The sequence below is a fragment of the Vicia villosa genome, unplaced genomic scaffold, assembly GCF_029867415.1.
Source record: "Vicia villosa cultivar HV-30 ecotype Madison, WI unplaced genomic scaffold, Vvil1.0 ctg.003033F_1_1, whole genome shotgun sequence".
Lineage (NCBI taxonomy): Eukaryota > Viridiplantae > Streptophyta > Magnoliopsida > Fabales > Fabaceae > Vicia > Vicia villosa.
Genome location: NW_026706097.1, coordinates 151,740 through 171,620, shown reverse-complemented (window position 1 = coordinate 171,620; position 19,881 = coordinate 151,740). Strand labels below are relative to the sequence as shown.

The 19,881-nt window shown below is 35.1% G+C and overlaps 2 protein-coding genes across 2 annotated transcripts; one reads left to right on the top strand and one right to left on the bottom strand.

The window, feature by feature from the left end:
• The first annotated feature begins 4,806 nt into the window (after positions 1-4,806).
• On the top strand, positions 4,807-6,466 carry LOC131640295 (GCN5-related N-acetyltransferase 10, chloroplastic-like). Its single transcript, XM_058910708.1, has 4 exons — positions 4,807-5,308; positions 5,605-5,657; positions 5,840-6,001; positions 6,105-6,466. The coding sequence occupies exons 1-4, from the start codon at positions 4,913-4,915 to the stop codon at positions 6,328-6,330; spliced, it is 837 nt and encodes a 278-aa protein (XP_058766691.1). The 5' UTR covers positions 4,807-4,912; the 3' UTR covers positions 6,331-6,466.
• An 814-nt stretch (positions 6,467-7,280) lies between these two features.
• LOC131640294 (chloroplast envelope quinone oxidoreductase homolog) lies at positions 7,281-12,146 on the bottom strand. Its single transcript, XM_058910707.1, has 4 exons — positions 11,776-12,146; positions 11,530-11,674; positions 10,192-10,283; positions 7,281-8,121 (listed from the first exon to the last, which is right to left on the bottom strand). Exons 1-4 carry the CDS (start codon positions 11,839-11,841, stop codon positions 7,435-7,437), a joined length of 990 nt encoding a protein of 329 aa, XP_058766690.1. The 5' UTR covers positions 11,842-12,146; the 3' UTR covers positions 7,281-7,434.
• Positions 12,147-19,881: the final 7,735 nt, after the last annotated feature.

The following is a 19,881-nucleotide window of genomic DNA, read 5'->3' as shown; positions in this document are numbered from 1 at the left end:
GACATTGCTAGCATTTGACTCAGAGTTCTTCTTTGACACTACCCCATCAGGACACTTATACTTTATATGTCCAATATTTCCATATTTCCAACATTTCACACTCGTTTCATTGTTTTTCTTCACATAAGGTCTTCCTCTAACAACCAACACTGAGTTTGATGAAGTATTATCTTCACCCTTCAATCTTATTTCTTCAGAAATAATCTTACTAGCAACTTCTTCATAACTCAGAGTTTCCTTCCCATATATCAAAACAAGTTTAATATGCTCATAGGAAGATGGAAGAGACCATACGAGTCTCAAATCTTTATCTTCATCATCAATATTGACTCCAATAATTTTTAATTCAGAAACAATAGCATTTAGAACACTTAGATAATCAGATACTTTTGTATGTTCATCCATACGCAAGCAATGAAACTGCTCCTTCAACAACAACCGATTTGATATACCCTTTCCTTGATATAGCCCTTCAAGTTTCTCCGAAAGCTCTTTGGCTGACGATGTACCAAGAACATTCGCAAGAATATTCTTAGCCAAAGACATGCGAATTGTACTCGAAGCTCTCAAATCTAGTTCCTCCCACTTCTCCTTGTCCGTGTTGGAAATGTTTCCTTTCAACGCCTTGTGTAATCCTAATTGTATCAAAATATCATTGACTTCAATTTTCCACAAGTCAAAATTGATTTTTCCATCAAATTTCTCTAAATCAATCTTCACTGCACTTGAAAAACATGACATTGCATCCAAAACCTTTCGTGCAACAAAATAAAATTTTTCCCAACCAACACACAGTATAAAATTTCTTTTTTAATGTGGAAGATCAGATAAAACTGAAACCACATAGCATACTAAAAATTTATACCCCACCAAACCAAGGCTCTTGATACCACTTATTGGGAAAAAATAAACATAGATAAAAAGAGGAACAAAATAATAACACAAGAGATTAACGTGGAAACTCCAAATCCGGAGAAAAAACTACGACCGTTGTCAAATGACAACCAGAGAATAACACTATGTGAAAATTGTTACAACAAATTGACTACCCTCAATCACCCTTAGATCCCAATACATCCGCACTCTCCAAAGAAAATATTTAACTACCTCTCACAACACTCTAAAACAAGAGTATAAGAGAAAATAAAGAAAATCGAATACAAACTTAAAGTGTTTTTGATTGATACATCTTGAAAAGAAAAACTTGAATCCTATATATAGCCTTGGACTCTCTTTTCCTTCACAAAAATAAGCGATGTGGGACTTCTTTTACATATATATTTTCAACCAAACCCAACAGAATGTTGGGTGCAAGTGTGAGTGGTTAAAAATCCCACATTGCCTGTGAATGAGTGAAATATTGAATTTATAAGAGAGATGACCCATTTACCTAACACCTTAAGGTTTTGGGTTGAGATGTGGTGTCTCCCTCTCTTGTGGTCCTGGAGAATTGGTCTCATTGGTGCTTCCGACTCTCTCGGACTCCCTAATAGTGGTATCAGAGTCGTGGTTCGGCTTGGTGGGGGAGCAGGAGCTGGATCCGGTGTTGGATTCAGTTAAAGGATGTGGGGGGACTCGCACTTGTGGGAAGAATGTTGAGTGTAAGTGTGAGTGGTTCCCACATTGCCTATGAACGAGTGAAATGTTGGATTTATAAGAGAGATGCCCCATTTACCTAACACCTTAGGCTTTGTTTGCGAGTTTGGAGGGGAAGGGAGAGGAGGGCTTTGGAAAATAGGAAGAATTGGGTGAATAAAATAAAAAGATTTTGGGTAGGAGGGTTTTGGAGGGTTTGATTTTATTCATAACACCAAAAACCACATAAAATGGGGGAACGCAAAAATTGTATTTAAAGAGGGTTTTGGAGGGCTTACATAAAATTTCCAAATATCTTTTAGGTTGTTATACTATTCTGAAAATTAAATATTTAGTAATGATAATGACTCTTTTATTATTCTAAACAAATTCATTTTTTTAAAAAATGTCAAATATTTTTCTATAATTTTTTAAAATTTTGTTTTCGGAAGCCTTTCCCTCCCCTCCCCTCCCCTCCCCTCCAAACTCGCAAACATAGCCTTAAGGTTTTGGGTTAAGATGTGGTGTCTCCCTCTCTTGTGGTCCTGGAGCATTGGTCTCATTGGTGCTCCCGGACTCCCTAACACGTCTAACTCATGATTCGAGTCAAACACTTTTCATACTTGAATCAAAACCACTCATGATCCGAGTCAAAAAAAATTGTGACTCGAGTCACATATCTCGTGGAAAATTTTGTTTTTCAATTTAAACTCATGATTCAAGTAAAGCCATTTGCTGACTCGAGTCATGTTTTTCAAACCAAAATTGTGGAAAACATGAAAGCTCGTGATTTGAGTCAAGATTTTGTTTTACTTAAATCATGCATGCACATGTTTCTTGATTCAAGTAACAAACTTTATGACGAATCATTTACATTGATTTTTGGTCAAAGACCTATTTTATGCATGCAAAATATATGTTAATGGAAAATAATTCTACGCAAAATACTCATTTCGGTCCCTTAACTATATCCTTGGGTTCAGATTGATCCCTTAATTTTTTTTTGTGTCACTTTGGTCCCTTAACTTTCAAAAGGTTTCATTTCAGTCCTTTTTGTTTAATTAGCGACAGAAAAACTTTGAAATCGGTCGCTAAATTTGTAGCTAATTAGACAAAAAAGACTAAAATGAAACGTTTTGAAAGTTAAGGGACTAATGTGACACGAAAAAAATTAAGGGATCAATCTGAACCCAAAGGTATAGTTAAGGGGCCAAAATGGATATTTTGCCATAATTCTAAGAGACGTGTAAAGATCCAACACTAACATTGAAGAGGCTTAATTACTAAAATAATAATTAAATTGATAAACTTCAAAACCCTAAAACTTAGGGAATACGCTAAGACCTGCAATTTTATGGACATCCACTCGATATCCATTAATATATGTGATGAGTTTTTTAATGAACAAAAGATATAGATGTAGACCAAATTCAATAAAGCTCTTAATATATCGAATAATGCGCTTTAAGACAGATATATGTTGTGTTTTTAAATCATGCATAAATAAACATATATTTTTGCATGACATAAGTGATATCAGATATTGTAAAAGGTCAAGTATTAAATTGCTTCAGCAAGACTATAATACCCAATGAAATCTAGATATGGATTTCTAGAAGATACACTTAGTTTAGCTTGTGTGTCCACAATTTAGCACATGATTTGAAAGAAGACATACCCAACACTCAATAAATTCATTGACATATTTCTTTTGTGACATAAAAAGATCTCTTGAGTGGTTGGTAACAAAAATACCAAAAAAATAATAATAACTAAGTTGGCTTAAATACCTCAAGAACATTTAGGTTTTATATAATTTCTTAATTTATATGTATAATTTTTTTTTTCATATATCATATTTAGTAGCTCGTAATGATTTTAGTGATAAAATTATTTGCGATAGAAATACGTAAATTGTGTTAATTTGTATGTAACTAATTCTTACAAATGAATTTAAGCATAATTAATTTTACCATTAATTAAGAATTTAAGCATTTGAGTTTTCTTTCTACTATTATTTCTTGTGTTTTGCAATCACTTAACAGCTTATGTTTTCTAAAGACTCATCAGAGCAGACCTTAAGATTCAAATAACATTTTCTAAAGTTAGAGTTGGCCCTAGGGGTAGGCCACCAAGACTACCGACGAGGGCCTCACTTTTTATATTATATTTACATAATTTGAATTAATTGATTTTTTAAAATAATTTTTTAAATTATATTATATATCAATTAAATAATAACATACCTATTTATAATATATAATAATAACAAATATTTACAGTTTGTATTGTTTGATTCGTTAATTTAAAAATCAATAATAATTTTTTTAGTTTTTTAATATAATAGAAGACTTTATATCTATTTTTTATAATTGTGACATTATTTTTTAAAAAATTTTTAAATATTGAAAAGAGTATTTAAATGAATTAATTTTATTATTAATTAAAATAAAATATTAAATTAAATTGATTATAATGTATACCTTAAAACATCTAAAATATATTAATTTTAAAATATTTTTTATTATATTAAAATTGTTTAATTTTAAATTTCGCCTCAGATCTCAAGATGTGTTCGGCCGGTCCTGAAGTATGGTAAGTTATCCTTAAAAAAACCTAATGTGCTTGCATCATATTATAATTAAAATTTTTATTAAAAAATTTAATAATTTAATAGTGATTTACCTTTTAAAATTGATATCAATATAATTTCTATATTATAATGTAAATAAAAAAATAAAAGTATATATCATGAAGTATGGAGTGGAGTGGGTATTAATTAGTATATACCTACACATCAACCTGCATCTCTATCCATATCTATAATACATATTTTTATTCTATTCACTATAAATACTTTCTTTTACAAGTATTAATTAAATATGACTTCAATTGTCATTATTAAGGACCTTAAACTATTTCAAAATAGTGCCTTATAAAGTTGATTTTGTAAATTAGTTCCTTATCCTATGCCCCCCTTCCTTCAAATGCACCCACCCTTTATAACTCTCAATCAAAGTGTTGGTTGTAACAAACTAGTGAATTTTATGAGGATAAGGGTATGCTTTGGAATTAAACAAGCAACACACTCCTTGTAATAACAAAACTAAAAAATTCAAAATTTCTTTGGCTCATATAACTACACCTGGCTTCTAGAAAGATAAACATAGTTGGCAACAAACTAAAAGAGACCACACAAATACCAAACAGGCCCCCCTTAAAATCCTACAATTGATTTTCTTGAGATAACAAGAAAGAAAAAAACAAATTTCAAGTAGAATTTTTGTGAGCATTAACAAACTAGGCTATGTATTGTAGCAATTTTTTTGGTTTATGAATGGCTCATTTATTTTCAAGAACCTCTTACACTTCTCATAAACTAGTTATATGTTCAAATATTAGGTATTATGATGTTAGAACAACACCAAGAAATGCATGTTATAGAGTTAGAAGAGGAAAAACATGGAATGGTTCAATGTTACAATGCTGCAGCAGTAGTAGTAGAAGCAGTTCACAACAATCATATTGTGCTGATCAGAAAGTGAACTTGCAAACTGAGAATGATAGTGAAAATTTGAAGCAAAAGTTTGAGATTTTGGCTTGTGAATATGGATGGAGGATAAGGAGATTAATTGTGAATACTGATGAGATAAAAATGGCTGCTCAAGTTCAAGCTGAGGCTTTTCATGTCCCTATGGCTCTTTTCAATGACTTGTTCTTTCACTTCTTTAAGGTTCTTCTACTCTCACTTTATTGATCCTCTTCATTTTTATTTAATTTGCACATACTTTTTTTTTTTAATTCTAAGGAGAATGGACGTAGATTCGTGCGATCACTGATACACGCATTCTAATACATCAAATGCGTACATCAATGACTGCAGTGAATCTGCATTTCACTAAGTGCTAAGAAGTTCAATGTTTATACTCGATATATCAAATATCTTTATAGTCTTTTACGGTATCAGAGTCATAGTTATACTCCTTTCGCGTTGATGTTCAATGTTTTGTCCTGTCTTGACACAAATAGGCTGAAGTGCTATCAGGGCTTCTTTACAAGCTTAAATGCTCACCTCCCAATAGGTACATTTGTTCTTATTTCTAATCAAGCTTATGTAGATTATCATTTAACAATATATGAAACTTGTAAACTAAAAAAAGTTACATTATTTTTTCAAAAAGACTCATGATGAACCTGAAACATGAAATAAGAAATTGATTTTGTGTAAAACACTAGCAACTAATGTATGTGCATTATTATTCAGGTATGCTTGTTTGGTTGCTGAGAATGATCAAGATTCACCAAATGAACTTGTTGGTGTCATAGATGTAACTGTAATGAGAGATCAAGATGTTCTTGAACATCTTCCAGATGATGCGCAAGAGTATCTTTACGTTTCAGGAATAGCTGTCTCCAGTGCTTTCAGGTGATTAACGTGTCTGTAACCGTATGTGTTTCATAGTTGATAGTTTTTGTTTTTGTTATGTTATGAAAGTGAATGTTGATATTGATGTTAATTTGTGGCACAGGAGGATGAAAATAGGGACTGTAATGTTGAAAGCATGTGACATGCTTTCGAATTTGTGGGGTTTTGAGTTTCTTGTTCTTAGGGCTTATGAAGAAGATGTGGGTGCTAGAACATTGTACACAAATGCTGGTTACGAAGTTGTGTCAAAAGATCCACCATGGACGAGTAATTGGATTGGAAGGAAATGTCGAGTTCTTATGATCAAAAGAATTAGTTTATTTCCTTAGTAGATTGTTGATTCAAAAAATTTAGAAATCCAAACAAAATAACATAAAAGGCAAATGTATCCTATGTACATAGCAAGTACTGGAAAGAACTCATTTTGTATGTAATCATTGAGAAATAATGAGCAAGATGTTCCCAGCCCTCATGTTTGACAGTTACAGAAAATGGCACACATCGTTTCTTTGGAGTAAATTTCTTCAGCACAAAAGTCTTAATTGCATCCGAGCCAGGTGAGATAGTTCTAAATTGGAATTGCCGCTTGGTACCAAAATTCACCCGGTCTTTCATGTTTCCTTATTTAAGAAGGCGATTCCGTCTGTTATTCAGCTGCAAACCCTACCCCCTATGCTGACTGAAGACATGGAATTGGAGGTCAAACCTCAGGATATCAAAGTTGTTCGGACAGCTCCTACCGGTCACGTTGAAGTCTTGATTCAATGGAAACAGCTGCCAAATTTTGAAGCATGATGGGAGTCCTTTGACACCATCAATAAACAGTTTCATGCTTTTCACCTTGAGAACAAGGTGGAGCTTTTGGATAAATGATCATTAGTGGTCATCGGATTGTTGTTTATTATGGTTTGGTCAAGGGAGAGACTAGACTCTATAATTTTTAAGGATTGGTTGTTATTGTGTCAATTATTTCCTTTAATTGGAAGTTACACATTACCGTTGTGTCTAACAATTTCCATTGATGTAACTCCTCAGCAGATATCATATTCGGTCAAATCAGTGTCTTTGACAAAGACGCGAATGCTCCAAATATAAGATCAGCTACGTGGATCAATCAACCTCGTGAAGTCATAACACACACTTATCCAAAAACATAAGTCATTTATTTCTAAATCACTCATCAAAGAAGATAACCACCCTTATATCAAAGAAGTCATTATTTCCAAATCAATTATCAGAGAAGAGAACCAATGTGTATCACACTATCACATACAAACCAGAAGAAAAAATCAATAAATATATGAACTTAAAATACTTTCAACATACAACGTATCCCACGTTATTCATTTCTATATAAACACACATACACACACCTTTGTATAGAAAAGTAGAAACTAGAAACTATAAAAACAACATCCCCAAGTAAACAGTGCCTATAGTTCCACAATGATTTTTCCAGTAGCATGGCCATCAATGCTCTTAGCCCAAGCATCTTCAGCTTTGCTCAAAGGAAACTTGGAGTCAATGATTGTCTTCAGTTTTCCATCCTTCACTAACTGAGCAAGATGTTTCAAGCCATCGGCCTTGACAGATACAATAAAAGGCACCGACCGCTTCTTCGAAAAAGTAAGTTTCTTCAGGGCAAAAGTAAACATTGATCTTGGGCTAGGTGTTAAATCCACCACAACTCCGTTTTTAGCCAAATTAGGATCAAAAGTTGACCATCGTATTCCTGTGGTGCAATTTATCACTGCATCGTATTTCTTACCAGACGGACTCTTTAATGATACTCCCTCTGGAGTTTTGTAGTCAAGAACCTCGTCAGCACCTAAGCCCTTAACTAAGTCAATGTTGCGAGCGCCGCAGGTGGCTGTCACATGGTTGCTTCCTAGTTTGGCAAGTTGAACAGCATAAAGACCAACACCGCCTGAAGCAGCAGTTACCAAAACATTCTTGGGGTCGCTCCCATCAAGCTTAATTCCTCCAATTTCTGTGAGCGCATCATGAGCTGTGAGACCGGCTACAGGTAAACCTGCAGCTTCAGCAGCTGAAACTTCAGATGGTCTGGCAGCTATTAAGATCTCGCTAGCCACTGCAAACTCAGCTAGTCCACCTCCATACTGTCATTCAACACAACATGAATAATAACCATTGTAATTGGTACATTAATATATATGAATATAAAATAGTTGGATTGAAAATAGGATCATAGTCTTAAAGTTGTGTATTGAGAAATATGTACAACAAGTAGAGAGCAGAAGAGCATATTTATAAAACTGTAACACAGCTGTATAATTTCACACTAAATCATGTGGTATCTTCATATATTACACTTCGATTTTAGATAACAAAAATCAATTACACACTTTTATTAAAGAGAAGGTTATCCACTGTTTAAGCTCGAAATTTGAACTTTCACAGCCAAGAGGGGAAATGGAGCAATATTATTAGGGGACAACTTCTCTACCCATCACAAAAAGTTGGGTAGTGTACCTCCAACCAATTACATGATTCCATCTCATTAAACACATTTAATTATTTATTAAAATGCTACCAATGTTTGTTGTTTTCAACGCATTTTACAAAGGAGGTAACCTTACCCAACTTTTTGAGTTGGGTAGATAAGAATTCACCATATTATTATGTAATTAAGAGAATGTGAGATTTGAGGCAGAGGAAGGTTGTAATCATGTGGCCAATTGTATGATCTAGCAGCACAAATCCAAACAAGGAGTTAAGGCTTCATAAATAATACTTTTCTAGTGTTTTCTCATATATCATTAAAATTTGGACACTAAGACGTGTAGGGGTTGACGCTGGCAATAGAGCTGCTGAACACCAGTCCCTGCACGGAGAGGAGTAGTTCCATACCTATTAGTCCAATAGGCATGCACATCGTAGAGGTTAGTGTCCCTGGTTGTGATTAGAGTAGCACTAGAGATAGAGAAAAGAAGAATTAAATGGGTATTTTACGATGTGAATTTGATGCAGGGTACTATAATGATGTTAATGAATTTTAAGGATAGTAAGGGGACTGTGCATGCATCCTCAACTCATTCCAAAGGCATTTTAGCAATCATATATATGAGAGGGGTAATTGTTGGCGTTCTGAATTCATTTATGGAATTATAGAGGAACCCCAGTTTTGAGCTAGCAAAACAGAGCTCAACATTGCAACTGAAACAACTAATTAGAATGCTAAGGAGAAGGCGAGACAAAAGCACGCATGATTTCACCGTGTTGGCATGTTCCCTCCCTCCAAAAGATATTTGTAGTGATTCTAAAAAGGCTTTGGCATCAGACCTGGTGAACAAAGCAATGATGTTTCATCCTTCAATTACTACATGAATTAGTGACAAAAGCACACTTGAAAGATTGCTTATGGACTGATTTTCTCAAGCATGCCATTATCCTTTCAGATCAAACAGGAATTCCATCTTAAGACCCCCTGATTCTCCTCAAACAGGCTGTGAATAGGATTATACAGATCAACAACAAAGATAGACAATATTTAGTGCAATGGAAAGGCTTGAGCCTGGTCTATACCATTTGGGAGGAAGAAATGCTTTCACACAAACCAATCTCTTTTTCTCAGCCTTGGGAACAACACAGTTTTTCTAGCGGCTGGTAGTGTTAGGAACTTTAACCCATTGTGAGCTTATTGTCTATCCTCACATCTTAGATTCCTTTGAAATAAACTTTTGTACTACTTTGATCTTCTTGCTAAAGGAATTTTAAAGTCAAACAAAAGGCAAAGCCATGGTAAACGGCGAGACCATGTTTTAGCTACCAATTTTTTTGAAACCCATGGGTTTTCTCCTTTGGTTGTAATCCAATTTGAAGCACTTTCAGACATTAAATGTGAACAACTCTCTCGGTCAGAATCTAAACCATGATTTGGAACTCGATACTATTTTTCAATATCAATAAAATAAGGAATTAAGTTGATGCGAGTGCCGAGTTTGAGGATACATATTGGGCATTTATTCATTTATCTATATATCTACAATTGAAAAATGTAATCCGTATCGTGCACCATGTTGGAGTGCGTGTTTTTAAACTAGTAAGACTACAGAATAGAAAACCAATTCATTCATGAAATTGTGTTGCAATTCACACTTGAAATAACATAGATGATAAGAAGAAATGAAAAACAGTAAACTAAGAGAGTGAAAGAAAGAGATAAGTACTTGAGTTGATAGTTTAGCAACAACTTTATCACCAGCTTTAAAATCCTTCACTTGCTGTCCAACCTCTACTACCTCTCCTGACACATCAGTGCCTGAATCAAAGACCCAAGATCAAAGAAATATTAATTGTGAAAGTAGAGAATGAATTTGTTTGTAAAAACAGTTTATTTAAGTGCTTGTAGTAAAATTATTTAAGCACTTATATATAAGATATTTCTACAATCAAAGAAAAATATAATCAAATTATTTTGATATTGCAAGCTGTTTTCATAAACTATAGAGCACACAAAGTGCTTATGCCAATAAACTCATTTCTACACTATTATTTTCAAATAAGCTACAATTAGTTTTGATAAACAACCATGTAGATCTGTTCATAAACTGAAAATCGCATTAGAGACACTGAAAATAGCTTTAGAGAGATGTCATGCCATGAGTTAGCACTCCGACAAGTGCTTATGCCCTCATCAATAAACCTAAATGTTTGGATGAGCTTATCTATTGCCATAAATTTTGTGACACTGTTTGAGAGACTTAATCAAAAGAGCTCATGACATTTTTATAAAATTTTTTGAACTTATTTTAATAAATTCTTCAAGATAGATAATGAAAATAACTTATAACATATATAAAAACAATTTAAATATATTTTATCTTTCGTTATAAAAATAACTTATGCGAACACATTCATAAGCATTTATTTTGCTACAAGCTGCAAATAAGTTGTTTATCCAAACTTTAATAAGTCAATAGAAACACATATTTAAGCTATGTAGCACGGACTCTGACACGGATACCGGTACATGACAGACACTCTACTGCCGATAATCTCAAAAACATAGCACACTGACACCGATATATATGATATTATTTGACCTTCAATTCTTCAATGATAACCTTACTTCATTACATGTTTAACCCTTTTATATGTGTATGAAATTTGTCAAAAAAAAAATGCATAATGTGTGTTGAAGCAAAGAAAGAAACAAAATATATTTGAAACATTTGTCTAAATTGTCCGACAAATGTTCTATGAATGTCACATGGGTGTCAGACACCAATTCAAAAAGTGTCGAAGTAAAGAAAAATAACAACTTTTCTGGTGACACTTGTCTAACTTTTTTTTCTGATACTTGTTTGATTTTTTCAACACGTGTTATACAAGTGTCTGACACTGACACATGTTGGACACTGCGACACACTGCTCCTATGCTCCTAAAAGTGTCCAGCTTCATACTCCCTCCGTCCCATATTATAAGCAAATTTCACATTTTTAGATTCATTGAACAATTAATGTATGACCGTATATGGATTATTAAAAAGATTAGTGAGGCATACAAGGTATATGGGGAAATTTTCCCGGCATAAGCATTGCGCGAAGAGCACCCTTCTGAATCTTCCAATCAACTGGATTAATGCTAGTCGCTTCCAATTTGAGTAAAACTTCATCATCCTTTGGAGTGGGAACAGGAACTTCAACATGCTGGTTAAAATCAATAATTGAAACGAATCAGAATCAGTTACACACATGTAAATGAAATTAGGTTAAATAAACATGGAAAGAGATGAGAAATTGGGGATAACCTTCAATCCGGATGCACCTCCGCCATAGGAATCATACTGAACCGCTTGCATAAGTTTGTCAGCCATGTGAAAATGATAAAAGCAAACAATAATTTTGGTTCATTAACAATGGTGTGTGATGAAGCCGAGATTCAATGTGAGCCATCCCTAAACGAGGATTTGACCAGGTAAACTCTGCACTTTTGGTGGAGAGATGGATCATGGAAGCAATATTGGACCAATAGCCACTTTTTTCTTTCTCGTGAGCGCTAAGAACTGCGTTATAATCACCGATTAAAAAACATGTTCCCGTGTGAGAGTTTTGGGAATTCATTCGGACTTCATCCGCCGTCTCCGCCGCAATAGCATGAGTTGGATTTGGAAATTAAAATATAAAAAACTTACTGTAATAGATTTTGGAAATTCTAACAAAATTAAGAAATTTTCTAGTGACACATAATATTTGGCGGTAAAAGTCAAAAATTACTTTAATAATATATTTGTAAAGGCTGTATTAAATCACCACGTAAGGCGATCATCCTAGAAAATGGCGCCTAGGCATAACTCTCACACCACTGGCTACTCGTCCAGATGAAAAACGTGGGAACTACGTGTACATAATTTATAGTCTTATGTACAAGAAGTCTTGGTCACGATCCTCTAAGAAGTAGATAGTCAACAACTTTCCTAGTCAAGGTGAAGTCGTTACCACTTCTCAAGACCCTAAAATCCAAGCACATGAGCCTCTATAAATACCTCGACTCTAGGGTTTAGGAGGAAAATTCGGAATGCACATGAAATACCCCAAAAATACAAACCTTATAACCTCACGTAACATTGTTCTCTCCACACCGGAAATACCATCAAACGGGATTTCTCACAACCGTGAGCTTGCCCTAAACCATCGAAAATCCTAAAAGTCTTTGGCTGCTCCTACCGGCATAGAGGTGCCACGCATATGTATTTTTTGACAAGTACAATCACGTCCATTGTGGGATACATGTCCCACACCTTCCATCATCATCACCACCTCGACACTCACCGAAACCTCTACTTAACCATAATTATTCCCAATCATGGTTGTTATGAGGGAACAATCCCCCACACATTAGGATACTAGAGGTAGCACTGATCCCAATGCTATAGCGCATATGCGTGTCGCCATGGACGAACTGTGCCACCAAAACTTGAACTTAAAGGACAATGTCTTCAACATCCAATAATGCCAACAAATGACTACCCCCACGAAAGAGATGGAAGTGCTAGATCCCCAATCACATTCAAACGAGATATGGGAAACACATGTTCCTAAGGGTTTCAAGCCTTCCTCTTTGACAAAGTTTGATGGGCGTAGTGGCCCTTACGAGCATGTTGCCTCCATCAACACGCATATGACCATCATCGGAGTGCACAATTATCTGAAATGCAAGCTTTTGTCTAGAACTTTCAGGGATGCAGCCTTATGATGTATACGGGCCTATCTTAAGCTTCTATCGCCTGCTACCATAGAAAGATGTCCACCACCGGCCTATTTAACAGTCGACAAGGCCCCTTAGAGTCATTCAAGGAATATCTCATATATTTCAATGAGGCCACTATAAATTCATCCAACCGAACTAAGAAATGTTCGTATGAGCATTTCACAATAGCCTCGAAGCAGAGTACTTCAATGAGCCTCTCGCCCAAATGCCAACTTCTAGGTTAGTAATTGTGGTCACCAGGGCAGAATGTTACATACAGAGTGGGGAAAGTAACATCGAGAAGAAGGCATGTGACGTTAGAAAGTTTGTTACTAGCGTTGAATGCACGCAACACTCACGGAGTAACTACACCTCGCCCATCGAAGATAAAGCGACATTCAAGCGAGGTGGAAAGGTTGTGAAGGGCTTCACGCCTCTAAACTCCCCGTAAATAGACTTGGCGGGAGATTTTCCACTTGCATGATATCCCTACGCTTCCAACTCCAAAGGCGGATGTTATGGGACCTGATCCTGGTAGATGGTGCAAGTTTTATAAAGTTAAAGGACACCACACAGAACACTATTAATAACTCAATAAGGAGATCGAGCGTATGATCCAGGGGGACATCTTAAGAAGTACGACAGAGATAATTTCCTCTCAAGGGTCGGGCGGGTCCAACTCCCGTAGGCGTGATGATACAAGAAGCCCCAAATCAAGAAAGGGAAAAAACCATCCAAAGAAAAGGATGACAAGGTTGTACGCCATACACTCAATACTATTGCAGGAGGATTTGTTGGGGGCAAAGAGACTAGCTCCACTCGAAGAAGATATGTCTGTCATGTATTAAATATAAAGGATCTTCCCACGGAGCCGAAGGAAGGCGAGATTAAGACGCCAGAGGTTGAGATCACTTTTTTTAGAAAAAGATGCACCAGGTATACACCCCCACAACGACGACCTCATGGTCATTACCATGAGGTGAAATGATTGGGAAATCATAAGAGTTTTTGTAGATCAAGGGAGGTTCATAGATATTCTCTATTGGGATGCATTTCAAAGGCTCTGCCTTGACTCAGATGACATAAAAGCTTTTAAGGGGTCATTGGTTGGGTTTTTTGGATAACAGGTGAAAGGCTACATGACGCTGAAGACCACCTTTAGAGTGGGGGAACAAACCATGTGTAATACGGTGAACTAAAGAAATATCGCGGTAAGTAAGAGTCGCCACCGACTTTTATTTTATCCAATTTATAGAAAGGCTAAAAGAACAAAAAAAGCCTTTTTGAAGAGATTGAGTTCGGAGGGTAAGTTATACAAAGGGAAGGTGTAAGGCATCCTTTGCATCCATGGTTTTCCATGGGCTCTTAATTGCTTAGCTCGCTTTATTTTCAAAATGTTTGAATTGTTTGAAAAAATGGGGTGTGAATGGAAATTTGAATAAGAACTTTAGCTTGTAAATAAGCGTAGTCTTTTTGAATTTGATTTTGAAATTAGTGGGAAAAAGAGTTTGAATTTGAATTTGAAAAAGAGCAAGCAATTAATAGCAACTACCCTAAGTTTATAAATTTGTTCTTTTAGCTTTTCAGGGCGAAAGGCTCTATCCATACCATAAGAGGGCAGGAAGTCTTTCAATTGGATGTTTAAGGGTCATCGAGAATAATCGTTCGCCACAAGACTGTCCCATGCCATAAAGAGGGCAGGTAGTCTAAGGGAAGGATATAATAGTCATTAATCTTTTTAGGCATCATGCGAGGATACCTTAGCAATAGGACAATCATCTTATTTTTCCGAGGCAGCATCGAGGGACTAGATGATTTTTATTCTTGAAGGCAACCTTGCTTTAGGTATCCTCGGAATCGATTTAGTACAATTAAAGGCAACAGGCAATGATAAGGCAACAGTATAAGGCAACAAGAAGGATTACCCTAAAGATGTGTGTGTGGCACAATCACGTGGTTAACTTCGATGACATTTATCTTGTAATTAGTTATCTAAGTTATTTAGCAGGCTTGCACTCCCTAGGATTACTAACCACAGCAATTAATATTACGGAAATTAAAGGCAGAAAATAAAACAGTTAATATCCTACGCTATTACAATAAACACCTGCGGGGATGAGGAAAAATAAAACCTAAACCATTACAATAAAACCCTTATAGGGTAACGAAAAAATAAAGACAGAAAATTAATTTACACATCTTCCTCGAACCTTCGATTGACTCTGATCATCTGAGAATTAAACGGACAATAAATAAAAGTTAGTGTAGGAGGGATTCATTGACTGTTCGAGGCAACCCTATGTTAGGCAAAGACAAAATAAAATTAAAGTGATATTTAAAGAAGAAAAGAAATAGAAACTTAGCTTTTGATTTGACGACGCGTATTCGTAGGATACTGGGGTAACCCTGAAAATTTGCACAAAAGAAAAGAATTTTTAGTGTATGAATGATCTACAAACCTTAATTGATTAAAGATCTATAAACCCTAAAAAGTTTACAAACCCTAATCCTGAACCTAAAAGGGTTATTTAAGAAAACTTATTGTGACACAAAAGGTTTATAAGGCTTAAGAATGCATTAGTGGATAACACATACCAGCAACAGTGATTAATGATCATGATCAAAAGAAATAATTAAAATAAAATCAGGGTTTAAAGCAACTGGTTTAAATATAAAAAAAAGTGAATAATTTAATATATTTGCGAATTTAAAAAAATCGAAAGTTCGATTAAATAACTTAAAGAGTCATGAAAATATGATTTTATAAATACAAAATAAAAGGTTTAAATGAAATAAGTTTCTTTAAAAAGAAAATAAATAAAAGAGGAATTATATAATAAAAAAATAAAATAAAAAAGGGGTAAAAACTTAGTTATGATCTTGTGTGGCATGTGTATGGAAGGAACACCATGGGGGAGCATCTCTTGGCCTTCAGATCTGGGCTGATGTCAATCCAAGGGCGTGACTGTGAGGGTGCACCGCAGGTGTATGCAAGGGGAGGCGCGCTTGATCTAAGAACAAATAAACACAAAAAAATTGCAACAAGCCTGGGTTCGAACCCAGGACTTTGATGATAATAAGCATTACTCCAAGCCAGTTGTGCCATCTTTTTTAATAGTTATTTACTTAGTCAGTAAAATATAAATATAAAAAAAGAAAGTAAATGGAATTCCAAATAGTCAACGCGCGGGGGCCACGCTTTTGCACGCAAGCCAATGGGAAGGAGAGAGAGAGAGGAGCAGACTGCTGACCAACGAATCAAAACCAGCCACGCATGGTCAAGTTGGTCTCCATTACTATTCATCATCTTCATCACTGAGTTAGCTACGGTTTGGCTATGTTCTTTTGCTACGGATTTGTCATGCATACTTCGCAGCCAATTCTGGAAATTTACTTCCTGCAAAACACGAATCAAACGAACATAAAAAGAGTCCAGATCCACTAAAAAGGACCTTGCGAATTCAATGGAGGTGGTCGTTTGTTCTGAAAGTTCTTGTAATATGAGATACGAGGGAGAGACCTCCGAAGCCCTAACAATGGCAAAGCTTGAATCCTGCACTAAACCTCAATACCAGTGATTCAAATATGCTCTAAACAGTTATACAAACCAGAAAACATGCTTTGAATTTATTAAAAACGCACGAATGATTGGAATCGAATTGAGAATGAATGCAAACCCTGACAAGTGAGCCAAGCCGTTCTGGACCGTTTCGAACCTTAAGGATAGTATGGTTGCGCTCTTAGGGCCTTCAGGAGTATGAGTAATCGTTTGGAATTGCTTGAAACCTTCTGGAACAGAAAATCACACATGCCCTAGTTTCTTGGATTTTTGCAACGTGAGAGCCTCCTCTTTTCTCCTTATTCTCGTCCCCCCTTGTTGCTGATACTCTTGTGTACTTATAGGGTTTAGAATTAGGTCAAAAACTTGAATAGAAAGATCCCTTAATTGGTGAGAGAATATTGAAACATATTTGATTCCATATTGCACCAAATATTTCTATTTTTGGCTCTTATATTATTTTGTGCATATCTCCATTTAATCATGGCCATTGGATGTGATTTGATATGGATTGAATCAAATAAAAAGTTTAATGCATCAATTATATAATTATTTTGATGATTTTATTTGAATATATTTGAAAAAAATCAAATATAAATAAAATAAATTCATAAAATAAATAATATTTGACCATTGGACTCTCCTTGGGCTTATTATCACGTGAGAAACCCAAAACCACAAGCCCATTACTCAAAAATTAAGAATTTTGCCAATTAGGGTTTTGCTTTCTTCTTGAAAATCGACCAACTTGTACCAAACATATCTCCCCCATTTTTAATCATATGAAGGTGTTCTCATACTTTTTAGAAAGCTCAAAGAGTCCTCTAAAAGATAATTTTGGTTTCATCTTCATTGAAGTTTCCATGTTCGTGTACACTTCTTTGCAAAAAGATGACTTTTTGTTGACTTTTAGAAGGACCTGTAATGTTTTGGCTCATATCTCTTATGCGGAAGCATTTCTTGACCTTGGGCCCAACATCAAAGTTGTACAGAATAAAATTTCCTTTAAAATGAGCTTTGGTTGAGGAATTTCTGAGAAAGTATGAGAGAGTTATGGCTGGTCAAAGTTTGGTTGACTTTTACCTAGAAACCCTAATTTAGCAACTTTGTCCTTTTGTGGATTTTTGACCTTTTCTTGATGAATCATGATCAACCCTTGATCAAATGATGAATCTAACATTTAAAATGTTGATGTTGACCAAAAATCAGAAATTTTGACTGTACTTTGACCACAGTTGACTTTTAGATCAAATTAGTCGACTATTGTCTTCCTGAGCTTTTAGCTGAGCAATCTTGTGAATCAGGGCTTAAAACATGGCATGAGGGTACTTTGAATCATATGAGAGATTATGGAATCCACTTGAGGTATCAGAAGTTCAAATTCCTTGATTAAATCCGAAACTCTAATTTAGAGGTTGTTGTTTAGGAGAGAGACTGCATGCTTCCTTCTTGTGTATCTTTGAGCATTTGAAAGTCAGATGGACTGAAATATGGATAAATATGTTGGGCAAATTTTGGGGTATGACACCATGCAAATCAAGGTCAGGTATCTAGTTATAGACCAAGAAGGTTGGTTTGGGAATCAAGATTCTAGAAGAAGCTCTCCGAGGTGGAAAATATCTCCCTTAGAAGAACGAGAAGATGGGAAACTGAATTCTTAGAAGGAAGGTCCCCCAATGGAATTTTGGTACCCTCAATGATGATTTCCTCATTGTTAAAGGAAAAAGAAAGCCTTTTCCTCTTGAACCTCGTTTCTAGTTCGACCATCAATGTTGTAATATGTCATTATTTTCTCTCAAGGGAGTATCATGTCATTTGCTCGAGGTTTGAGAAGCCTCTGGTGATGACAAAGATGTTACCAGAATGGCTACGCCTTTTCAACCCGTCTTTTTCCAAAATATTGATAGGTATGTTATCCTATAACATCCAAAGTCATCATTCTGTGTTCCCCATAATGAGAGAGTCATCCCACTGGCTTAAAGTCTCACCAGAAGGGGTAGTTTTTTCTGGCATAACTTGTTCTTTCACTCTTCTTTAACTTGACTGCCTCACACGGTTGTTCTGTTTCTGTAAGTGTTATAATTGTCTTTGAACTTTTTCTAGGAGATTCTTCAAGAAAATATTGATGATCTGCATGGACATCAATCCTCTTGCTAACACATGTTCGGAAATTTTCATTAAGCTAGAAATAGAGCAGAAACGTTAGAAGATGTTTCTCAAAGACAATGTCGAATGATCCATTATGGTCTTTTTCTTCAAGTGTTGTTTGTTGGTAATGATGAATCTGATAACCAACTCTAGTGTAGCAATCTTCACAATATGGTTGCTGGTTAGAGTGTACCTGTAAACTCTCTAACGTTAAGTCAGTGACAATAAGTGCGAGATTTTAGAATAGTTTAAACTTGAGGTTGAGTTTTTATTTTTAAGACCACTGTTTCTTTTAGTCGACTTTTTGTCCATCGGGACGAGTTATATTGTTTACCATACACTAAAACTCAGCCTATACCAAAATTTAAATTAAAATCAATCTTATTATATAACAAATGATCTCTTAGAGTCTGTTTAATTTTATCTTTATATTTTTGAGAAAATTATAACAAAATATGACTTTTATCAAAAGTCATTTTAAAAAAACTTAAGCATTGATTATTTTAGAACAAAAGATATGAAATGGAAACAATTCCAATGAACATACAACAAAAATCTCTTAGTTAATCTGATACTATAAAAAATTCGCGTCCTACTTTGCAATTATAGAGAAGACAACCATCTCATATAACTAAAATATTGTATAAACCAAGGATCAAAGGATCAAATGTTGGAACAATTAGGGTTTTAAGAAATTTCACGCCCTAATTCATGTATTTAAGGCTTCTCATCTCGATGCGTATCTTCAACTCATTAAACCAAAAAAAATTCAAGGGCTTGGTGAGTATATCACCTAGTCGTCATTCTGTCTTGCAATGCTCAAGTTTAAGTTTTCCTTTATTTACTTGATCCCTAATAAAATGATACATCCTTTCTATGAGCTTACTTCGACCATGACACACAGAGTGATTTGCTAGATCGATAGCTGACTTGTTATCGACAAACAACTTCATTTTCTTA

Bases quoted from the DNA above. Each gene is read 5' to 3' on its own strand.
- LOC131640294 (XM_058910707.1), bottom strand. From the start codon at position 11,841: ATGGCTGACAAACTTATGCAAGCGGTTCAGTATGATTCCTATGGCGGA. The intron at 10,284-11,529 runs GTATGCCTCACT...TCTTTGATTCAG, and splicing joins AAAATTTCCCCATATACCTT to GCACTGATGTGTCAGGAGAG. The intron at 8,122-10,191 runs GTACTTATCTCT...GTTGAATGACAG, and splicing joins TTGCTAAACTATCAACTCAA to TATGGAGGTGGACTAGCTGA.
- LOC131640295 (XM_058910708.1), top strand. From the start codon at position 4,913: ATGGCTCATTTATTTTCAAGAACCTCTTACACTTCTCATAAACTAGTT. The intron at 5,309-5,604 runs GTTCTTCTACTC...TGACACAAATAG, and splicing joins TGTTCTTTCACTTCTTTAAG to GCTGAAGTGCTATCAGGGCT. The intron at 6,002-6,104 runs GTGATTAACGTG...TTTGTGGCACAG, and splicing joins GCTGTCTCCAGTGCTTTCAG to GAGGATGAAAATAGGGACTG.